The sequence below is a fragment of the Fundulus heteroclitus genome, chromosome 19 (assembly GCF_011125445.2).
Source record: "Fundulus heteroclitus isolate FHET01 chromosome 19, MU-UCD_Fhet_4.1, whole genome shotgun sequence".
NCBI classification, from domain to species: domain Eukaryota; kingdom Metazoa; phylum Chordata; class Actinopteri; order Cyprinodontiformes; family Fundulidae; genus Fundulus; species Fundulus heteroclitus.
Genome location: NC_046379.1, coordinates 13,586,520 through 13,610,185, shown reverse-complemented (window position 1 = coordinate 13,610,185; position 23,666 = coordinate 13,586,520). Strand labels below are relative to the sequence as shown.

Here is a 23,666-nt window from a genome sequence, read left to right as displayed (position 1 = left end):
ATCAGTTTCTTATATGCCAGCAGCTGTAGATTTTCTGCAGATATTTCTTGGAGGGTTGGAGAAGCTGAACAGTATGAGTAAACAACAGATTCCTCTCTGTCGCTGTGAAGTGTGTGGGCAGAAGTACGAAAGGAATAAGGAGGCTAAAATGTGCTGAATACCAGACAATGTGGCTTAGTCAGTACAAGGCTGAATACTGCTGCAGAAGCACACAAGCTAAACACACACACACACACACACACACATTCTCTGGGGATGGAGACAGAAAAATACTTCGTCTCCAGCTGGCCAGTCACTTGCTTTGTTGCCAGGGGGATGCAGGAACGGGTCGTAACCCGGTGACTCATTTCAACAGATCATTATATAGCACAGTGGAGATAAGTACTGAGAACAGAATTCATGCTGTTAGTATGAATTGACAATGAGCATTTTCACATATAGTTCAGTTATATCTGTTTAGCAAAGGTGGAATTATTTTTTTAAGTTTTAAAAAAAACAAGTCTTAAAGAAGTCTTTATGCATTTTTGTGTTTTTTCTTGTATGTACATGATACTACAACATCCAGGGTATTCCATAATTAGGCTGCATGCCTGTTTGTCTGTATGCTCACCTATCAATTATCTTTTCTAAACATAAGGTACTTCTAGATCTACAACATCCAAAGCATGAAGGATCTGAGAGTATTTTTCAGGAAGCTAAATACTGATAGTTCAAAACTACGGCTCATTAAACAATTGGCTCTTTAAGTTACATCGTGGTGTTTTGGCCTACTGTGAATGCCGATCACATGGAGATTTATGGGGATCTATAGCTGTACCAGGCTATATATTGTATTTCAGATATATCTATGGGTGGTTTATAACCTAATTTCTATACAAAAACAAATTAAATATGCTATTTCTACATATTTCCTCTCTATTGTGTCAAAATGGCAACTAAACAAAAAAAAAAAAACGGTTTGATGTAATGTAATGTGTCCAAAGGGGTTTGCGTTTTTTTTTTTTTTCTGTTGTCTATTTTTATTTTTTATTTTTATGGTGACACTTTAAAACCGGAGATAAACATTTGACTGTTTTTGACTTCACAAAGTTTACTTCTGCTCCTAGTTATTCTGAAGCTCTCGCCCCAAAAGCAAATCAGGCACACTGTTGGAGTCACAACATGAATCTGTGCTTTATCACTGCGCTCCACACAGTTCATTACTCCACATTTGGAAAACAACAGATAACATCTCAGTTTCCAGGTTTGCACCGTAGGTAAATGCAGATTGATCCGATAGATATGGGGGTCACAGTGCTGACCTGAAACATTAGTCACAGAGTGTTTTCACACACACTGGAGAGGTGGGACAGCTAGCTGTCAGAGCCCGAGGGAGCTGTGTTGGTGATTTAGAGAGCTCCGAGGATTGCTTTCAAGGACTTCAAAGTTGTGTGGGGGGGTTGCGGCTTGAGGTTTCTCTCACTTTAAGATATACATGATACCTGCACAGAGGTAAGACACAACGGTTGGTTCTATCAAAGTTAACTGTACCTTAGCTTTGTGTAGAGTGACCTTAGCCTTATATATTTACTGTTACACATATTAATAACCAACAGGGGAAGTAAGAAAGCCTCAGCTTAAAAATGCTTAAATCTGGGATTGAACCATATACCTTTACATCTTCAGTCTGATGCTCTTCCAACTGAGCTATTCTGGCAAACCCATCAACGGGAGATTGTGCTGAAAATGACACCTCTGTTTGCTCTGGGGACACGGTCAGGATATTGGCTACAGGGTTAAGATAAGACTCTAGACTGAAGATTAATAAAGTCAAGCTGTTCTAATGACGAATGTGCTCCCAGGAATCTGTGGTATCTGTCAGCAGCACTGTGAACGACAAAATTACCTAAAGTAACTGAGGTAAAGAAAATAGTTTCTTTTGATAAATTATTAGAAGAGGAACAAACATTTGAAAACACACTCTATTCTTACTCTGTTTACCCCGATTTATTTGTCACCACTGATTTCAAGTTGACTTTATCAAAGAAGAAAAGATGAGTTTATCATAAAGAGAAGCTTGTGATTTCCTCTTTGTTTTACAGTCTATGTAATGCTTTCACTAAAATCCTACACTTTTATCATCACAGAACAAAAAACTTGTAAACTCAGGCTGTACTGCTCAGTTAAGGGAGTAACCACTTTCTTTCACTTCTGGCCTAATTGTGGAGTGGAAACTGGAAAGATATTTCATGTTTCCTTCCTGTCTGCTGCCAAGCCAGTACTCTGATGTGAATGTGATGTCTTTGAGGTGCTGCAGCAACTTAATCGTGTAGTTTTGACAATAAACTGAGTTTGATAAGCAAAGCAGCTGATATTCTGTTATGGTACAAATCTTTGAAGCAAATCCTTCTAGGAATTTACGACAGAGGGTAAATACGCCTGTTAAAGGGATAGTTAACATTTTTGGAACTGTGCTTCTGTTAAAGGTTTATGAAGTGATAATATCCTATGTGCAGTCGATAACTTTCCTAGCAACTTCATTCAGATTTTGTTTTTGTTTTTTGCGTGTGTCCATGTGTCTAAGCCCTTAAGATTTCATATTGTATCTCCAGCGATAGCTAAAATATCAATTTTGAAGAAAGTTCAGGGAAGGGCTGCTTTAGTTTCATCTTCCAAGTCCATCTGAATTCATACTAATTTAAGGTGCCTGGGTAAAATACCAACTTTTTATAACTTTTTAACAAATTCACCACAAAAGTCCTGGACTATCCCTTTAACTAATAAACCTCCACCACAGACACAGTCTCATATACATTATTCACTTTGCCACACTGGTATTATAGTAGTACTTTGATTTTAGAAAGGTGTTGGAAATGCAGTGAAATCGATGATGGAGTAGGGCGGGACGATATAGAAAACAAGCGTATTGATAATATATAAACCATATTGATCGATATCGATAATTCTCAACAAATTAAAAACATATCATTTAAGTGCAGCCCTGGCCATTTTATGCTCTTGGTTAGTGGCCTATTTTTAGATGCAGAACACACAAACACAGAATTCAAACTAAACCCTTTATTCAACTCAATTTTAACCATATCTGCAAGTTTTTGAAAAAAGAAAAAAAGAACGTGTGCTCTCTGAACTCTTTGAAGGGGGCGGAGCTTGGTTCCCGGGTCTGCGTTTGTGATTGGTTGAGACGATGTAATGACTGTAATATTAACCTACATGTCTAGAATGCAAAAGGAAGGAAAACTGTTATTCTATTGAACTTTTTATTGACCCTGTTTTTCTATTATCAATATACATCAATCAATTATATATATTGTTATTGAATTATCATCCAGCCCTAATATGCAGAACATTTCCTTATTTTCTTTACCTCCTAAACTATTTCTCATCAAAATCTTTACATTTAGTGCTGGCAGACAATGTCCCCTTTGATGAGGAAGATCAAGGAGAACCTTTCGACTTTGACAGTGGTGATGACGTCCCTGAGGTGCCTCCAGTGCCCCCGTTACTCCCTAGTGAGGATTCAAGCCAGGATAACTCTTTGACCAGTCATCCTGAGGGCTCTCACGGCATCCTGGACCCTCCAGCACAGTTCTCCAACTCAGCACCATCATCTGTAGACGCAGCAGTTGTTACAAGCAAACCCTTCTCAGCAGGCAGAGAAACGACAGAAGCTAAAGAGACATCTGCTACTGAAGAAACTAATGACAGGGAAGAAGATTTACCACCACCACCGTCTCCACCCCATCCTGTTGGTTATGGCACACAGACAGATCCCAGTAGCACAGGTTTGTAAACCAGAATGTTTACATTTCACTTTAATTTATTATGAAGGAATCATATCTGCTCTCAATTTAACATTTACCCATATAAGAGTGTCTGTCTTTACCAGTTCTGTCCACAGGAAACTGTTGTAAATGGCACCTTAAGTACAATACATTTTTTTCCCCTTTTTGGCAGGAAACTTAAATTCCCCACATTCTTTTGGTACTCCCTGTTTACAGCCTCCAGCTCTACAGCCCTGGCTAAAGTTGAGACTTAAAGAAAAGCTGTCTATATCTCTTATGGTTTATCTCTGAAAATTATTACAGCTTTTTTTTCACCACTTCATTCTTAAGTCATCATAGTTGTTTTTAGCATATAAATCATTGCTTGGTTCAAACTCAAGTGTCCTGATTGTAGCTCCCACTTTTTAACTCCTTATAAGATAGGCTTTTATAAACAGGGCATGCAAAATGATTATCAAATGCTCCAAAAGCTTTTAACAAAGAGGCTTGAAGCATAGTACAAAGCAATTAGTTACATTATACAATTCAATGGATTAGAATTATGCATTCCTAATTTGGTCATTTGTCAGATTAAAGGTATCTTTTGAAAATAACAGCCTTTATGTAGGTATTGAACATAATTATGTATGTGTTCTTGTTACCCAATATTTCTATATTAAAATGTTTGTATGTGCCTGATGTAATATTCTAATCTTAAATGTCATGTTTTCATTAATTGCAAGTGGAAAAACAAAAGGTTTAAAGGAGCAATATGCGAAATTCCACCACTAGGTGTGGTGTTGAGCACTGTCTTTAGCCCAAAACTCTCTCTCTACCTCCAAAATCTAAACACTAGACCAGTTATCCACTTCAGTTTTAAATTTTTTTGTCAAAAAGATGATGCCCTGAATGTCCACGAGGCTGCATTAAACAAAGCTAAATACGTTACCTGGGCTATGGGTGGCTACTCTCCTCACATAAACAGTAACCCCATTGTTGGTCAAACTCTAACAATTAACCCACATGCCACAATTGTAGAATTACAATGAATCGAACCAACATGGCAACACAAGTCTAACAAGACTAACACCCACAAAAACAAACATCTGACTTCATGATGTTACCTGTCTGGAGGAGAAAAGCTAGCACTGAGTCAAGCTGGTGCTGCTTCTGCTCCCCACATGCTCTCCACCTTGGAAATGCAAGGCCGATGTTAATCCTCCTTATCTAACAACTTCTTTGCCAAAGACTGTTGGCTTTTTTGCTGTAAAAATTGGTCTTGATCGTTTGCAAGGCAAGGGAAATTTATTTGTATAGCACATTTCAGTACAAAGACAATGCAAAGTGCTTTACATGATTAAAATATAGGAAAATTAAACAAAATAAAAGCAAGTTGGAATAAAATGTAGAAACAAAATAAAACATGGGAAAATGGAAACTAAAAGAAGATATTAAAAACAGTTGGACTACAACGTTGAACTAATGATGTTTCAGTAAAACAGTTTAACTAGAATAGTCGAAGGCAATTCTAAACAAATGTGTTTTTAATCTTGATTTAAAAGAACTCAGGCTTTCTGTTTGTTTCAGATAAGCGGAGCATAGGAACTAAATGCTGCTTCTCCGTGTTTAGTTCTGGTTCTAGGTATGCAGAGCAGGCTGGAGCCAGAAGACCTTAGTGGTCTGGAGGGTTGATACACTGATAACAAGTCTGTGATGTATTTAGGTGCTAAGCCATTCAGTGATTTGCAGACTAACAGAAGTATTTTAAAGTCTATTCTCTGAGATACAGGGAGCCAGTGTAAGGACTTTAGAACTGGGGTGATGTGCTCTACTTTCTTAGTCTTAGTGAGGACGCGGGAAGCAACGTTCTGGATCAGCTGCAGCTGTCTGATCCACTTTTTAGGCAGACCTGTGAAAACACTGTTGCAGTAATCAATTCGACTAAAAATAAACGCATGGATTAGTTTTTCCAGATCATGCTGAGACATTAGTCCTTTAATCCTGGAAATGTTTTCAGATGATAGAAAGCCGACCTTGTAATTGTCTTTAGATGCTTTTGGGGGTTCAGGTCTAAGTCCATCACTACACCCAGATTTCGGCCCTGATCAGCGGTTTCTAGCTGAAGCAACTGAAGCTGCGTGCTAACATTTGATCTCTCCTCTATTGGTCCGAAAATTATTACTTCAGTTTTGTTTTTATTCAATTGAAGAAAATTTTCTTTTAACCATTTACTCAGTGCTTGAATGGTTTCATAGTCACCTGGTGACATGGTGACTATGAACGGGTGAACATTTTAAGGGGAGGCAGGAGCTACGCCCTGAGTGGCAGCTGTTCACATGCACATACATGCACGTGTGGCCGGTCAGCTGTGTAAACAAGAGACTGGAGAACAACACAGAGATGGTGTGTGAAGATGCCTTTATTTCCTCACAAAACTATTTTTTAGTTATTGCTATTTAGAATAATGAAATTCCGCTTATTGCTCCTTTTAAAAACATCAGGCTGTGTTAATCTCTTTTACTCTATCTACCGAATCAAGTGACTATAATAAATTACCTTTTCAATAACAATCTAATTTATTTTATAGTTGGACCTTCATTGTGAGTCATGATAAATAAATTACACTTATGACTTACACACTGGACTAAGGCTGCATTTCAGTATCAAAAATCATCCAGAACATGGATTGTCCCTGCCAGTCTTAGAGTGGTCTTTTGGGATGCAGCATAAACATAGGCTGCTGTCCGTTAAGGTTTATTGACTGGTTTGCAGATGCATAAAACAACCTGTAATTGGGATAATTTTGTTGTCATTTTCAGGTGTAGATCTTGGGTACAGCATAAAAGAACACGGTAGCAGTAGTGGTGCTACATTGATTTCATCAGAGAATCTGAAGTAGCGGCCATGCTGACCTAAAGCTGAGGCTACAGCTTCATCACGTCCTCATTGGCCTGGAAGTGCTGTTAGTAATTTATTGTACCCGTCTTGTCACTCTGACTGTTAATTGTGTTTCCTCCCACTTTGCTTGGCTGTTACAAAAATTCCCTCACCAAGCTTCCTAACTGAACACGCCACTCCCTCAGCTCCCAGCTAAAGAGCTAGAGAAGTACACACATCTCCAAAACATACGTAGTGTTGCTGAGCAATCAAGGCAAGTTGTGAGTTTTTCAGACTGTGATTAAAATGCAATATGTGTTTTTCACGTTCTCAATGAGACGCCCTGGCAATGTATTCAACGATGATGATGAAGGAGGAGAACGAAAAACAGTAGAACGAGCTAGGCTAGGTATGCAGGCATAAAGGGAAAAACTTTGTATTGAGGACCAAGAGCACAGGCGGTTAATGTTTGCCTCCCCACAGAATTGAGGTTTTCCAAATATGCCAGCGTTGTGAAAGCAGTCTAGAAGATCCTGGAAAATGTGGTGCTGTCTCAATCCTGCATGGAGATGGCCTTACTTAAATGTCAGTCATGAACTTTAAGCCATAATGTTAGTACCAAATTATCAGAAAACTAAAAGTATTCAACTTAAACTAAGTACCTTTTTAACATTGTACCAGTCTGTTCTTCAATAAACATATCACAGATCAGTTTAACTACTGTGTAACTTAGTAAGTTTTTATTTTGATGTCCTAACTGTGTCGGATTTGCCATCATCCAGCTGTTTTGATGTTATGTTAAAGCTGTGTTCTTTGTCCCTCAACAGACGCTGAAGAAATAAGTGCATCTCTGAATGACCCACCCCCTTCACAGGCTTTGCCCAGGACTTCCTCTCAGAATAAAGTCAACCCTTACTCTGTAATTGAGATCACTCCTGTCCAGCTAGAGCAGCAACATGGACCCTCCTCCTCCACTTCCTCACCAACGGAGTCCAAAGTAGGAGAGGAAGAGGTCCAGGATATCCACACCGGCTCGCCCGGCATTACTTCAGGATACTCTGTGCCGGTGCCGTGCGGCTATGCAACCCCCTCTGGTGTACCGCTCATCACACCTGCCTACACCACACCTGTCATCATTCGACATCTCTCCATGGATGAAGATGGTAAAGTAGTGTTTGTAACCAGGGAACCTTTAAAACCGATTCTCTTGATAATTTGGTTTTATTTACTGCAGGTAGGAACATTTAAGTTATTGTGGAGACATCCACATCAGCAGAACTTTCTGCCGTTTGAATCCAGATACTTATATGGGTCTCAGTGTTTTATGTGTCAAAGCCTCAGCACACAACACAGTCTGTTACTTCCAGCCCCTGACTTTTCTTCTCGTTTGTTTTTCCTAAAGCCTTGCCACAAGGAAGTAGAGACTAAATTTAGACCTCCCCACAGATCTGTGCTGGCTGTGAGCATTTTCCGGTTTTCATAAAATCTTGCAGTCCAAGCATGCTCAGCAGTCTAAAAGCACCATTATCATCTTTCCAAGGCCACATTATGTTGAAATATCCAGTTTTATTTTAGTAAATGACTTTGAAGTGTTTAATCTTAAAATTGGTTACCAGTTAGACTTTTATCCCTCTCTACTGAAGAGTGATTTGACCGTAATAAACATGGCTGCATTATGACCTTCTGAGAACTTTAAAAAAATTAAGATTGTGCCCAAGTGAAATTAAAAAGCAGCTTTACTACATAATGTCAAAATCATGGTATGTAGGGAGCAGCCAATGCCACCTGGTGGCAGATAAGGTTTTTGAAATGTTATTGGAATGCCTAAAAATGGTTAGAGCTGTTCTGATTAGATAATGCAGGTTACTGAGTATACAAACTTGTGACTTGTGTAGGTACAGTGCATTGCAAAAGTATATTTGCCAATATTGGGATTTAATGTGGTGGTCTACCTTCAGTCCTGCAGGGCCAGTTTCGTACAGTTGTTGAATTTTCATAGCAAAATATACCACACAGCAACCCAAACTGGATTTGTTCATGCTTCCAGACATAAACATGTACGTGGTTTGCTTCTTGTGACTCTCAGCCATATTCAAAGTCTACGGCGGATCTACAATGAATGGCTACCCGCTAAGCTAACCGCTAATCTAGCTGCTAAGCTAACCAGAGACATAAATGCTAGAAGTGCGCATGCGCAATCAGCAAGCAGAAACTAGAAAGGAATGAGCACGGACACTAGTGTTACTTGAGCGCGTCAGAATGATTGCCGTGTGGAACAACCAATAGATAAGATGATACCCCCGGAACTCGAAGGACAGAGGGGGATGAGAGCAGAACCCAAACTCTGACAAATCCCTGCTCTTTGGTGTGAAGAACATGTATTGGTTAGAGTTGGCCTGCAGTTCCCACAGAGATTGAGGTGGGAGGTTTTTTAAACTCCTTTTTCTGAATAAATAAGGTATCGACTACATTCAGGATGAAAGGAAGATTTTACCCAGTATAACAAAAAGTGTTTTTTAACAGGAATACCAACTATAACTTTAAGGCATGTCTATACTAGCTTTGCACATGTCTACATGAAGAAAAAATGTATTCTTTTGTTCTTTGCAGAATAACTCAAACTCAATTGGATGTGATTGGCAGTGTCTGTCAACATGTCATAAAATCATAATTTGTTTGGCCATATGTTTAGGATCTTTGTGCTGCTGGAAGGAGAACCTCCGCCGCAGTCTTAAGTTTCTTGCTGTGACAAACAGGTTTTCTTAACATCCATCTTCACATCAACTCTGACCAACTTTCCTGTCCATTTAAAGAAAAGTATATCCACAGGATTGTTCTGCCACCACTACATTCCACTATGCAGAAGCCTTCTTTATGCAGTTGTGTATTTAGCATGCAGGTTAAACATTTAAATTTAGTCCCAATCTCTACATGGCCTCTTGCAGACATGACTGTGATTTTATTCTTGGTAACTTTCCATTAAGGTAAATTTGTGTGTATGACTAATAGTTGTTCTGCATAGAAATTCTCATGTAGCGGCTCATCTAGAGTTACTACGAAGCTATTAGCTGGTGCCTTAATAAATATTATTTTCTTGTTTTTTTTTTTTTTTTTGTTGGTAGGTTTGTGTCATAGTATCTCAATTTTCAGGTGGTAGATTGATGCTCTCCGAGATATTCAAAGCTTAAAGTATTTATTTAAAACCTAAACCTGCTTTAAACCTTTCCACAACTTCACCCCGGCCCATCTTTTTGTCCTCTAACAAAACTGAGGCCTTCACAGAACCAATGGATTTATACTGATGATTACATTTGCAAGGCAATGCATTTAAGCAATGTTTATTTAAATATAAATGGAAGTGTTGAACTGTTTTGCTCTCTGTTGTGCTGAAAATACTCTTTAGATATTTTATGTAGGTTATCTACAACCTTTCTTTGTTGTGATGGACAACATTTCTATCTTTTTGTGTCTCAGTGACAGTGGTAGGGACCAGCAACACCTCTGCTGACAGGTGAGTCCCAGAACACATAACCATCACATGCTTATAAGTATCTTTTAAATTATTCTAAGATATTCATTGTATTTCTCATTAAGAAATAGACTCCGTTGTAATTTGACCTTTTTATCCGTGAAAACGACTATAAAAGAGCATATACACATATTTTTTTTAAAGTGTTTTCAGTGAAGAGTATCCACCTATTGCAGAGGAAGATGCTTTGGCTAAATGGGCATCAGATCCTGCCAACACTGCTTGGATGGAAAGTAAGATCACTGCTAAGGGGGAAAAAATAACATCAATACATTCATCAATTGTTATTTTCTGTTTTCACGCCACGCCTTGAGAGTATCCTTTCTTTTTTCCTTTCTTTTTACACAACTGACAGTTCCTTCCCTTTTTTTTTATTTGAGGAAGCAGTCCCTTCTGCATGCACTTCTATTAGATGTTTTTTAGTTTATGCTCCAGATGTGTCATGAATAGTCCGGCTGTGTTTTTGCGGGGTTCCAGATGTTTATTTTTTTGACGCTTTTATCTGTCCTTCAGACCCAGATGAGGTGATCTACGACGATGTCCCCAGAGAGAACTCTGACTCTAACACAGGTTTGTACACTTTCTTTTTCAAGTTCAGCATGACGCTTCCTCTCTTTAGCTTGACAGGAGGCTACCCTGTTTCTTTCGTTTCCCTAGTTAGCACTGATTTCCCTATTATGTGATTTTTCTCTTGTTGCTGTTAAATTTGAGAGCAATTGCAGTATACCAGAAAACCCTTATGAAATGAAGCTATAGCATACTAAATTAGAGTCAGCACATTGTGGTTTCAGCTTCAGTATGCACCTAAGTAGATTTAAGGTTAATTAATGTGACCCATTTTTTATATAAAAACCCAGTAGACTATGGTTTGGTAGGTATTTCTTGTTAGAGCTTCCTCATGTATTTTTGTCTTTCTTTTCTGTCGTCCACACAGATCCAGATGAAATGATCTATGATGATGTGGAGCTCGGCGAGGAGGGCGGCTGCAGCAGCTCCTTCGATAACGGCTGGAGCTCGAGCGAGTTTGAAAGCTACGACGAGGCCAGCGATGGGGAGGGTCGTCCTGAGAATGGCCTTCCCAACGCCTTCATGAGAGGAAAGCCGCCGCAGAGGAAAACCCATGTGAGTGTAACCACCACCCTGACATTTCCAGCTTTGCTTCCTGCCAGTAAACAAGACCTGTGTCAGTTTATTAATCACTGCTTTCATATTTTTATATTTCTGTCCTCATATCTGTTTTACATGAAGGTGTAGTGGACACATTTAGTATTATGTATAAAAACAGGTTGTTGTATTCAATCGTTTATGTGCAGAATTGGGTTAAATAATTTTTTCCCTAAATAGCTCAGTCAGCCCTCTGAACTTTGGATGCTTATCTTGTGGGCTCCCTTAACTTTTATTAATTTTAGATTCTCCAAGAGATTGTTTGAAGATTTCTCAAGCTGCATGGAAAATAGAGGAGCAACAAGCTGCTTTACCCCTACCTGTTGCTGCCCTCTTCTTGTCAGCTGGAAAAAGGGCAATCTGAGCATTTGGCAAATCTTTCCAGTTGCTTTTCTTAAAAAAAAAAAAAAAAAAACTGTTTGATATCATCAGAGTTCTCAGGCGTTAACAATCTTCCCTTCCCACCTTCTTCCCTTGTAGCCTTCATTTCTTCCTTCCTTGAGTCTTTCAGTTTTTTCTTTTTACTTTCTTACTTTCTTGTATACTTTATTGTTCTTCTTTCTTTCCTTTCTTGCGTTCTCTCCTTCGTTGTGTCCCATCTCACTTTCTTTCTCTGTGTAATTGTTGCCTTTCATCCTTCTTCATACATTGTGTTCTTCCTTTATTTCCTCCCTTGTGTCCTACCTCCCTTCGTTTTTCCCTGCTTTCCTTTCATGTTTAATATTTCAGGAACGTTATTTAAAGGCTGCCAACTGTAAAAACATTCACTATAAACTCAGCGGGAATTTCTGAATTTTCCATTTTGAATTGACTTTAAAGGACTGAGAAAGTTTAGTCTAAAAAGATGGAAATTTGTGAATGACTTTTGTGTGGGAACCCGGCGTTATATATTTTGGGTTTAAAGTCCTCTGTAAACATCATGAAACTTTGACATTTTTACCCCAGGTGAACATATTGTAAATGTGTTAATGAGGTGGAATAATTCACTAAACCCCAGTAATTAGAAGTAGTATTCTAGATTTATAGTGCTGATTTTTACTTTGTGCTAAGCTGCTAAATAGATATTTAAGTTTGATGGTTTTTGCTTCTTTTTGTTCCTCAAATTAGGACAAAACTAAGAACTGACGATCAAAACCGATGATCAAAACCGATGCCTAGTATACAAAGACACATCTTCAGCTGTGTCTGAACCACATGTAATATTATTACTTTTAATAAAACTGTTATCTTAATATTTTAAGTATTGATTTTTAATGTTTGGAAAGTGTACTTTTAAATATTTCTGGGTCCCCTAGGGAAACGGAGAGGTGTCATTTCAGCATTTTTATGGAGGTTCTGCTCAATTAGACAAAAACACTGAGTTTCCTGACACCATGAGCTGCAACCCAACTCTAATACCATGACCAGTAATGCTTGCTTTGCTTTTGTTTAGCTCTCTCAAGATCTGACACGCTTGAAAGAACACTATGAGAAAAAGGTGAAAGGTCTAATGGCAAGTACAGTGGGAACGGTAGAGCTGCAGCAGTTAAAACAGAAACACGAGCAGAAGGTAAATTACCTGAGGCTCACCTCATGTGTCTGTGCTAGATTAAAAAAGACTAGTCCCAACCCTTTTGACTCTCAGTCCAGCTAACCCCACTGACTCGGTACCTTCATCCCGGTTTGGTGTGTGATATTTGTGGTGGTGGTACTGGTGATGGGTTAGTATCCAGTTAATTTACCTCACCGTCTGCTTCATCGATGCGTCTTGTGATGTGTTTTTGCACCACGGGTTGTAAAGGTTAGTATAGACTGTTTTCTAACATAGCTGAGTTTAGTAGACCATAAACTGAGACACCAGCAACACCGACTCCTATTCAGATTTTTATTTAGCCGAGACCTTCACGTACAATGCCTTGCAAAAGTGTTCCCACATCTAGAACCTTCTCACATTTCACCTCATTGCAAACACAAACTTCACTGTATTCTGTTGTGGTTGTGTGTGATAGAGCAACAGAGTGGTATGAAAAATTATACATCGTTTTTGATACTTTGTTACAAATAAAAATCTGCATGGTGTGGATATATATATTGTGCCCTTTTTACTATGATTACCCATAAAAAAAAATCAGTTCAGCCTTTTGTTTTCAGTTGTCACCTAATTAGAAAATAGTCCCCCTTCATGTAATTTATTTTTTATAATTCTAGCTGTTCTGTGAGGACCTTAGAGGTTTCTTAGGGAACCTTAGAGAACAAACGGCATCACAAAGACCAGGAAAAACAGCATGCAGGCCATGGAGTAAGTTCTAAGGATGTTTAAAGAAGAGTTTGGTTATAACACAATATCCCAGGCTTTGAACGTCTCACAGAGCTCCAGCCAACCTATCTAATAATAGAAATTGTATAGCACAGCTGCAAAAATACCAAGTCATGGCCAACCACCTAGACTGACAGGCTGGGCATGGAGAGCACTAATTAGAAGTAGCTGAGAGGCCCATGGTGGCTGTGTAGGACTGAGGCTCTGCCGGGAGAAACAATTCGAAGAGGACTTATCGTTCTTGCTCGCCACAAAGTCGACCTTAATGGAAGACTGAAGCAAACAAAGTCATTAATGAAAGACTTTGTTCGTGTTTTCCGCTTGCCGGAAGCTTTTTAGAGGACTCAACAAACAAATACTCTGGTCGGATGAGACCGAAGGGGAACTTTTTGGTCCACCTGCAAAACCCTATGTGTGAAGAAAATCTAAAACTGCAGATGATCCCAATCATCCCATCTTTAAGGTGAAACAAGGTGGCAGCAGCGCCAGGGGATTTCTTTTCTTTAGCAGGGACAGAGAAGCTGGTCGGAGATGGGAAGATTGATGGAGCTAAATGCAGGAGAAAACAACCTGTCAGTGGCTGCAAAATGTTTTAAACTGGTGTAGAGGCTCTAAACAGACAGCCAGATGCAGTGGTTTACATCAAAGCGTGTCCGTGTGATCGCAGGGTTTAGGTCTGGACTTTGACTGGACTGCTCTAAGAATCTAAAATAAAAGACTTGGACATTTGGAAAATGTTCAGAGGCTTCAGTCTGACAGACTTGGAGGTATTTTGGATTAAGAAGGCATTGACTCAGGGGTGCTGAATACATATGAATGCCACCCCTTTCAGATTTTTAGAACAAACTTGGAGAACCTTGTGTCCTTTTCTTCACAATTCACATATTTATTGTACATTTTGTAGGTCTATCACATAAAATCCCAATCAAATACACTGAGGTTCGGCATTGTAACGTGAAAATGTATATAAAAACTGTATGGAGGCACAGTAAAGTCTGGACGGAGCCACTGCAGAACATGTTCGCTGCAGTCCAACTTCCATGTCTTAAATCTGTTCAAATAAAATCCAAATTGAATTCCTTGCTGAAGTCTCAGTTGCTGCTATTCTCTGGTCCTGTTGTCCCGTATGTCTTTATCTGTGATCTAACCCTCTTACCCCATTGTAGCTCAGCCGCTTAGTAGCGTTAGGTTTAGATAAAGTGAACTAAACATCGATTAGACCAAGCTCTGGTGTGGGGGGGGGGACCTCAGCTACTATTGAGATGTAAATTATAATGTCTCACTTTCATCCAAGATGCAAAAGCTAGTGAAGGCGGCCAAGGAGGGGACGAAAGACGGGCTTGAGAAAACTAAAGCAGCGGTGAAGAGGGGACGTTCCTTCATCAAGACAAAGTCATTCTGTCAAGGTACGTGATCCTGACAGACACCACACAGCTGTAACATCTCTGTTAGTAAACTCAGTTCTTGCTTTAATGTTTCAGAGAGAAAGTCAGCTTGCTTAGAGGATGAGTCTGAGGTCTTCATCGAAGTGGACTGCTTCAACGTTGAGCCTATGCTCTCTCCAACACCAGAGGGTCTCAGTCAGCAGCAGGTGACGCCTTTTCATGGGACTCTCTGAAGCTGCAAAAATAGGAAACCATATTAAATTCTAATGCTGTTGTGTTTTATATCTACAGCTTGTGCGAAGATGTATATTGGGCTCTATTTTAGAAAGTGAGAAGAACTACCTGGATGCTCTGAAAAGGATTTTAGAGGCGAGTAAGACCAGCTGGAGCAACTATTCAATTCAATTCAATTTTATTTATATAGCGCCAATTCATGAAACATGTCATCTCAAGGCACTTTACAAAGTCAAATTCAATCATATTATACAGATTGGGTCAGATTATACAGATTGGTCAAAAATTTCCTATATAAGGGAACCAGTTGATTGCATCAAAGTTATCAAAGTAGGCGCATTCACTTTAAAACGGGTGGCTATTAAAGGTCATATTTGTTTTATTTTTCAGCAATACGAGAAACCCCTTTCCCAGGTTGAGCCCAGGCTGCTCAGCGACAGGAAGCTGAAGATTATCTTTTATCGTGTGCGGGAGATCCTGCAGTGCCACTTCCTGTTCCAGATTGCACTGGCGAGCCGTGTGTCTGAGTGGGACAGCCTGGAGATGATTGGGGATGTTTTTGTGGCATCGGTAAGAATTCATTTGTGTATATGAAATGCATGAACGCACACAAACAAAGCTTTTTACCCTTACTGCACCAATAATAATAGCTTTTTTTTTTTAAAGGAGTGTTTTAAGTGACCTTCAACTAATCTGTTTAGTGAAAGATAATTTAGACATTTCATCAGGAAAATCTCACATTTCTCCGGTGCTTTCTCTGGTATCTTAATAAAAAGTCTTTAAATGTAGAAATAGAACCATTCAATTCAATTTTATTTATATAGCACCAATTCATGAAACATGTCATCTCAAGGCACTTAGGACAAATTATACAGATTGGTCAAACAATTAAAGGATCCCAGTTGATCGCATCAAGTCTTGACAAGCAGCATTCACTCCTCCTGAAGAAGTGTACAGTAGAGCCACAGGGAGAGTCATCTGCATTGTCCATGGCTTTGCAGCATCCCTCATACTGAGCAAGCATGAAGCGACAGTGGAAAGGAAAACTCCCCTTTAACCATGAAAAACATTGCCTTAATAGCGGTAACCAGGTGATGCTTAGTGTTACGCTTATACATACAGTAAAAAGGCTAGGAGATCAATTTTGGGAAAAAAAAGTTTAAAATGTTTTGAAATGTGTTTTTAACTAAGATTTAAATATTTTAACTCTACATACACGTGTAAAAATTTTGTTTCATATTTGATTCCCCAATCAGCATTTTTATGCATCTACGAATCACTTATTACATTACAGCTCATCTAACATATTCAATCTGTGTTTCTGTAAAGTTTTCTAAATCCATGGTGCTGGATGCCTACAGCGCGTACGTCAACAACTTCAGCACAGCGATGGCCGTTGTAAGGAAGACGTGTGCCTCTAAACCAGGCTTTCTGGAATTCCTCAAGGTTTGAAAGGCTGATACCAACTTCTCATACTGGTCTTACATTGACGTCTGGTGGTATTTTCCCCCTTTATTTTCTATGTGTTGTGTTTTAAAGGCCTTTCCAGCTTTTTATTTAAATTAGTTCAATCTCTATATAGCTTTTTTCAGATGTTTATCTTACTGTCTTAACTGCATTGTAATAGCAATTATGCTTCTTTACAGCATCGTCAAGAAACCAGCGGTGATCGCATGACTCTTTATGGCCTGATGATGAAACCCATTCAGAGGTTCCCACAGTTCATTTTGCTTCTTCAGGTAAAAAGCAGAAGCTTAGTTATACATGCTCTTGCCAGCAGAGGGAGTGTGACACTTGCTGATGAAGGCCCTTGTTTTCATTAGCACTAACAGCTAGGGAATTGCCCTGATGGGATATGGTTTCCTTTTTGTTTCATCTTCGCTCTGCTTTGCCCCATTTTTTTTTTTTTTTATCTGTGTCATTTCTCAAAATGTAAGACCTAGTTTTGCTTTCATTTTTAAATGTGAATGTGTGTACTAGCAAAAGGATAACGGCACATAACATTGAAAATAGTCGCATAAAGCTGGGAAATTAATGATTGTTTAATGTTCCTCCTCATCAGGACATGCTAAAGAACACGCCGGTGGGTCATGCAGACCGTCTCCCTCTGCAGATGGCCCTGACCGAGCTGGAGACCTTGGCTGAGAAACTCAATGAAAAAAAGAGAGAAGCAGACCAGCGCTGCGAGATCCGTCACATTGCAAAGGCCATGAATGAACGCTACCTTAACAAGGTCTGTATTTGTGGGCTTGGTTCCGGTGCTGTGCACATCTCTAATCTGAGATGGATCAGAAGTTTGTGATCGTTTTCTGATATCCAATAATATCCCCCCCCCCCCCCCCACCCATCCCCAAAGAAAAATTGGGTGCAGGACCACAATAGAGAATTGATCACTGTGTCTTCATAATGATAACAGTAAACATATCCATACTTTAAATGGTAGAAAATATTTTAAATCAGTAGCAATAAATTAGGGTTTCCGAGGGGTCTTAAAAGTCTTAAATTCATAGAATTATCACGTCCAAGTTTAATTTTTTTTAAATGCACAGTAAAATGCTCTTGCAACTCTGAATTGTGCTTTATTAAATGTATTTGCAATTAAAACCATGCAGCCAGCCAATCAGCTGTCGCATTATTGGTTAGTCTGTATCGCTCCACAATTTTTAATAGCCACTATTTTGGAGAAAGTTGATTCTTACTTAACTCTGAGATTTCCAAAACATTGCCTACATTTTCAGCTTCAGCATCCTCCATAGCAGACAGAGATTGAAAGTTAAAGCACTTTATTTAGCCTCCGTGGTATCTTACCGAAACACTTACTCGCTCTTGCTCTCTTGCGGCCTGACTGAGCATCCACGTTTCTACTTGTCAAATGATATGCACTTTCCTTTTAAATGTCTTCCCATCTCTCTGTACCTCCTCTGACTTCATTTTTAAAGTTGCCACTGATACTAAAAATGGCAAACTTTTGGTCTTCTTTCCTCTGTGACAGCATCCACCATGAAGTGTGTTGTCTCCGCAACCTGGTATTGTTTAATACGGTGTATTCACTGACTGAAAAATGTTCCGATTTTTACTTTCCATGAGGGCTGATCAAGCTGCAAAATTATCCAATCTTATTTACCAGCTGATTTCTTGGTGCCTTAGGATTTTATCGGCACTTAAAACTTTTCCTTTTTTAGTGTATTGTCTCTGACGTTTGCACATAATCTAAACGATCCCCACATCATAATTATTTCTGTCTCTGCCACCTACTCTGGCTTCTGTGCTAACTCATGTTTACAGGACATCCAGCGTGGGCCTGAAGAGTTTTACTCCTCGCAGACTTTAATTACCCTTAATCGTAGTTTTATACACTGTCATCCATAACGCACAGTTTCCCAGAGGAATTACAGGAAACATGTGGGGAAAAAGGAGTCATTGTAACCTGATGAAATCTGGATGGTATTTTTGTCTTAAAGGTTAAAATCCTTTCTCTGTTGTCTGTTTTTTTCTTCCTTTTTTAAGTTGAGGATTTTTTCAGAACTCTAAAACTCATTTTTTATCCTCACCCTCTAGCTTCTGAGTAACGGTAGCCGCTACCTGATTCGCTCAGACGACATGGTGGAGACTGTTTACAATGAGCGCGGGGAGATCATCAAAACAAAAGAGCGACGTCTCTTCCTGCTAAATGATGTGCTCATGTGTGCCACGCCCAATATCCGGTAAGGGTGATCTTAACCCTTTTAGGAAAAATGCTGATACTGAATGTAATCTAATGCTGTCAGATTAATTTTCTCTCCACGTCTTACATGTTAATACCACTTTCACACAGTAGGGACTCTTCCAAGATATGGTTATTTTTTTCCTCTACATATGACCTTCTTCTCTGCTTTTCAATCTCAACAGATGCCAGGATGGCAGTGGTAGTGGCAGCGGAAATGCTCCCCTCGACCAGAGGTTTCTCCTAAAGTGGAGCGTACCTTTGAGCTTTGTGGAAGTGCTGGAGTTTGGATCCAGCGAGGAGATGGTCGATAACAGCCGATACCCAGCTCCTCACTCCGGGGAGAAGGTGGTGATCAACGCTAAGCCAAGTATGAAACACAGTTTCACGTTTTTTTGATCATACATCTTCCAAAAACTTTTCATCCGTTCATTAATAAACAACAGGGATGAGCTGTATTAGGGTATTAAGATACACAAAGATTTAAAATAAGTTAGAGTTTTATAACTGCTAAAAGATTTCTGTCACACCTCTTTAGTACTGTGGTTAAAGACGTTTTAATAAAATCCCACAAAAAGGGTAAGAGTGATCAGAGTTTCTGGCTGTATGGCGCAGGGAAAAAACACAGTGGTGGCTCTCCAGCATCTGTTGCTGCACACTGCTGCTAAGCTTGCTGAAAGACGTGTGCTGCACTTTTCCCTGGAAAACAAGACAGACAAATTTGGCTAGTTGGTAATATTTCCTGCCGCAGAAACACCAACTATGATGCTAGGTAAACTAATGGAGTAACAACTATTGCCTTTCTTAATGTAATGCTAATTTACATTTGTCAAGCTACAAGCAACATGTCTAAGCATGCAAATAGCTCAGCTGATTAGCCAGCTGATCTCCAAATATGGTGAAACTTATTTGAGGTTCTTCTCAATAAGCAATTGAAAAGTACTACTAAATTTAGAATGTGTTTTTTATATTTTTATCCATAGAAAACAAGATAACAAAGGTATGGTATAGACAAAATTACAACTGTAATAATCATTATTTTTTTTAATAATTGGTTTTACTGTGTTTAAATAAAGCCGTCTGATCATATTACGCAGTTTAATTTCAATTTTATTTATATAGCGCCAATTCATGATACATGTCATCTCAAGGTACTTTGAATCAAAGTCAAATTCAATCAAATAATGCAAATGATTATTCTAAATGTTAATGTAAATATTGTGAAACCATGGTATGTTTTTCAACGTTTTTGTGCGATGAGAACATTATGGCTGAATAAAGAACAGTAGTACAGTACCAACAGCTGAAGAATGCAGGTGTACACTTGCTCCACTGCAGACGTCCGACGTTTGAATCCCAACCTCATGACCTTTGCTGTATGTCCATCCACCCCCCACCCCACAATTTTTTTTCCATGTCCATTTCCTGTTAGTCGGCTTTCAGTGAAGGCCAATAGTGTCACAAGATCTTTTTTTTCTCTCTTTAGTGTTTTTCCCCTCTTCTACAGTCCTTAGTCTGCTGGCTACAGTGTCCAGTGATTTCAGTCTTTCCACTAAGTTCTCCTCTATGACAAACAGCTGCTCAGCCACTTTAAAAGACCCAGATCAGGAAAACAAGCATAAAGAGTGTATGATTTTGTGGTTGCAGTGCTCTAGTTTATATTTTTTTATATAGTCTGGTTGTATTGCTGAGTTGTAAAATGCTTTGATAAAGAGTTATGGCTGCTCTGTCAAGCAGACGTCAAAGGCCCACACTTTTACTGTGGTAGCAGGCCAGAATTGCTACCTTTTAAATTATACACTGTATTTTTCAGTTCACCCACGTTCCAGCTTTTAAAGAGTTGCTCTTGTACCGTTACCTAGCATTTAGGTTTTTTTTAACCATGTGTCATGAACCCTTCAGTGCTACTGAGTGTACAGCAGCCATTCATCTGTTCAGGTATAGTCAAAGATGAGCTCCTACGCAGATATGTTTTCTACTTTCTTTCTCAGCTTTTTATTTTTATCCCTTTTTTTGGCTTTTTCTTCCTACCCTTGCAACTTTCCATACTGGGTAAATGCCAAGTTTCTGTATGCATTTACCTTTTTCCAAATCAGCAGTTCAGCCTTTTTAGATAAGTATTTGATTACAGACAGCACACAGAGCTCAACACTATTTATTTTTGTATATAGTGGCAACTGACTCATGTCCACAGCTTCTTCTAGAAATATTCCTGTTTTAGTTTATTGTAATCATTTGCATTTGACGTTGTGACTTTTTAGCTTATAATGTCTCTTATCACCTCTTATTGAAATGTTCTAATTGCTGCACCTTGCCAGAAACACTTTCTTTTAACCTCTTCTCACTTTATCCACTTTATTTTTAGGATTTGTAGGTAAAAACCATCAAAAAGAAGCACATAATTGTGAAGTGTAAGGATAACTGATACGTGGTTTTCAGAAGTGTGCCAGACATAAATATTTTGCCCCAATTTATTGTAATTACCCTTAAAATCTATTGCAACTAATTGCCTTCAGAATTCACCTAATTAGGGACAACGTTAGGGAAGTTGCTGAGAGATTTAAAGTGATTATAAAACAAATATCCCAATCTTTCAATATCTCTCAGAGCACTGTTTAATCCATCATTTAATGATAGAGTAATTATTCATCTGCAAACCCATTAAGAAAATGTTGTCCACCTAAAAGGCCAGGCAAAGAGTATTTATTCAGATAACCAAGACAACTATTAGTTGTGCACTCTACAAATCTTACTGCTTTTGAAAAACAGCAGTGGGATAGCCATAAGAAGTATTGTTTGCAATTAAGCCATTGGGGATATTTGGGCACCTTCTAACACATAAAAAATATATGTTCTATTGTAAGTAAATGGAAGTTTTTAGCCTACATGTAAAACATTATTTGCATCAGAATGTCAACATGGCACATCACCCTAAATAAACTGCTCATGTTGTAATGTGACAGTGGTAGTGTCACTCTGTGGAGATGATTTTTTTTTTAAGCAGCAGGGACAGGAAAGATCGGTGGAATAAAGTAGAATCTTTGAAGAAAAAAAACAAGTAAATCCTTCCACTTCACAACTATGCAACGCTTTGTCGGTCTGTCCCATGAAATCCCAAAAAACACATAACAAAATGTGGAAAAGTCCATGCCACTGTAAAACCCTTTTGTTTGTTTTCAAACCATCTTTAATTTCGTGTTTCAAGTATGTGTGTGCATGTTTTCAAAAATTTCTGCATTTGTGCGGGAACTTTTTAACAAGTGGAAGCAGTATTGCTCAGATGTTTTGGCCAAAAAGCAGCTCTGCTATAACCATTGTGAAAATATTCTCGGGTATGTGATGTCATCGCTGTCTTTCTGACTAATTCATCTCTATGCTGGCTATCTAATAGCAAACATTTAAAGTCAGTATTTCCAGCTGATCTCGCAGCCAGTGTGTAATTTGTAGATACAGTTTGTCTTTTGGAAGTTTTTTACTTGATAAATGACTGGCCTTGCTATAAACATGCTTTCATTACTGAGCCATTTAGAAAGCTTTATCCTGGTTAAAATGGGCCACACATTGCCAAGCTCGCTGTTGGGAATGGTCACTTGAGTGACATCAAGGTACCTTTCATTCCTTTCTCTCCTATATTTTTTTAAAATGATAATTAGGTTCTAAGCAGCAAATTATGGTATTATTTTTCTGGAATAAAGAAGCACATACTGCAAAGCTAACAGCAGAGCTTTATCATAAATATGCGTGAGTGTTGTCACCAAACAATAAATGATTTATATTAAACGTGTCTGATGGCACAATTCAACCATCCTGATAATATTTCATAATACATATACAATACCAGATGGACTTTGGACTGGATTGCTGCAGTTGAAGCAGCAGTCAAACCAAGTGAAGGTGGTTAGAGTGAGAAAATGGAACAGTAGATAAAAATCAAGATGACTTTAACGACTTTAAATGACTTTAAAAACTAAGCTTTCATTCACTTGTCTATAGTTCCAAGTGTTGAGCAATAAAGAGGATTTATGCTGCACTCTGGTATAAATATCCTCATTAGGGTCTTGAGAATTTTTGCCAACAAACAGAAGTTCACTCTATGTGCTTTTCTTAATGATTAAAGTGGAAATGTTGACCCACTACCTACCAATAGCTGCACAAGACTCTGGTACGAGTGAACTTGTGCATGGTTCTGGGGCAGAAGTGTGATTTTGTAATCATCAGCTGCCAAAACTGGGCGTGGGATTACGTTTTTTTTTGGTGGGTTATTTGCTCAGCTCAAGAGGAAAGCATTCTGAGGTTGGTAGAAAATCATGAATTAATTCTGTTAAAAGTCAGGGAATTTCTCAGACTTTATGTGGCAAACGGATAGCACCTGTAACTATAGAGCTTTAAAATGTTTATGACTTCTTGTTTAAAGGTGCTGTATCTTGGATGTGTTCTGTACTGCAGTGTTTTGATGTTTAAAGCATGCTTGAAAAATTGCACCATGATCATTGTGAGAAACGGGGAATAAAAATGAAGAAATTAAAGTATAATTTAAAGTGACACGCAAAGATAAAGTGGCCTCTGAAAGCCAGTAGTGGAATATTGGTGTCCTTGTGAACAAAGACTGACGTGGATGAAATTCAAGGCAAGTTTAGAAAGCTGTCACTGCAGCCTGTGGGAAACATAAGTATTTGCTCTTTTATTGATCTTTGTTCCTTTCCCTACTGCTGCCCCC

General features: G+C 38.8%; 1 protein-coding gene across 3 annotated transcripts in view; it reads left to right on the top strand.

Annotated features, from left to right (window-relative positions):
* The window catches only part of arhgef10 (Rho guanine nucleotide exchange factor (GEF) 10), a 64,604-nt gene that overhangs the window by 10,578 nt on the left and 30,360 nt on the right, over positions 1 to 23,666 (top strand). The window contains exons 3-18 of one of the 3 annotated variants that reach the window (XM_012862070.3): positions 3,402 to 3,782; positions 7,466 to 7,801; positions 10,113 to 10,149; positions 10,312 to 10,400; positions 10,681 to 10,737; positions 11,102 to 11,289; positions 12,764 to 12,880; positions 14,922 to 15,033; positions 15,109 to 15,218; positions 15,304 to 15,381; positions 15,637 to 15,816; positions 16,576 to 16,692; positions 16,893 to 16,985; positions 17,309 to 17,479; positions 18,805 to 18,950; positions 19,135 to 19,319. In XM_012862070.3, the coding sequence (XP_012717524.2) occupies positions 3,402 to 3,782; positions 7,466 to 7,801; positions 10,113 to 10,149; positions 10,312 to 10,400; positions 10,681 to 10,737; positions 11,102 to 11,289; positions 12,764 to 12,880; positions 14,922 to 15,033; positions 15,109 to 15,218; positions 15,304 to 15,381; positions 15,637 to 15,816; positions 16,576 to 16,692; positions 16,893 to 16,985; positions 17,309 to 17,479; positions 18,805 to 18,950; positions 19,135 to 19,319 (2,397 nt within the window). Of the gene's footprint in view, positions 1 to 3,401; positions 3,783 to 7,465; positions 7,802 to 10,112; positions 10,150 to 10,311; positions 10,401 to 10,680; positions 10,738 to 11,101; positions 11,290 to 12,763; positions 12,881 to 14,921; positions 15,034 to 15,108; positions 15,219 to 15,303; positions 15,382 to 15,636; positions 15,817 to 16,575; positions 16,693 to 16,892; positions 16,986 to 17,308; positions 17,480 to 18,804; positions 18,951 to 19,134; positions 19,320 to 23,666 lie in introns of those variants that run through there. The other 2 variants (XM_012862071.3, XM_012862072.3) reach the window with 2 other exon arrangements.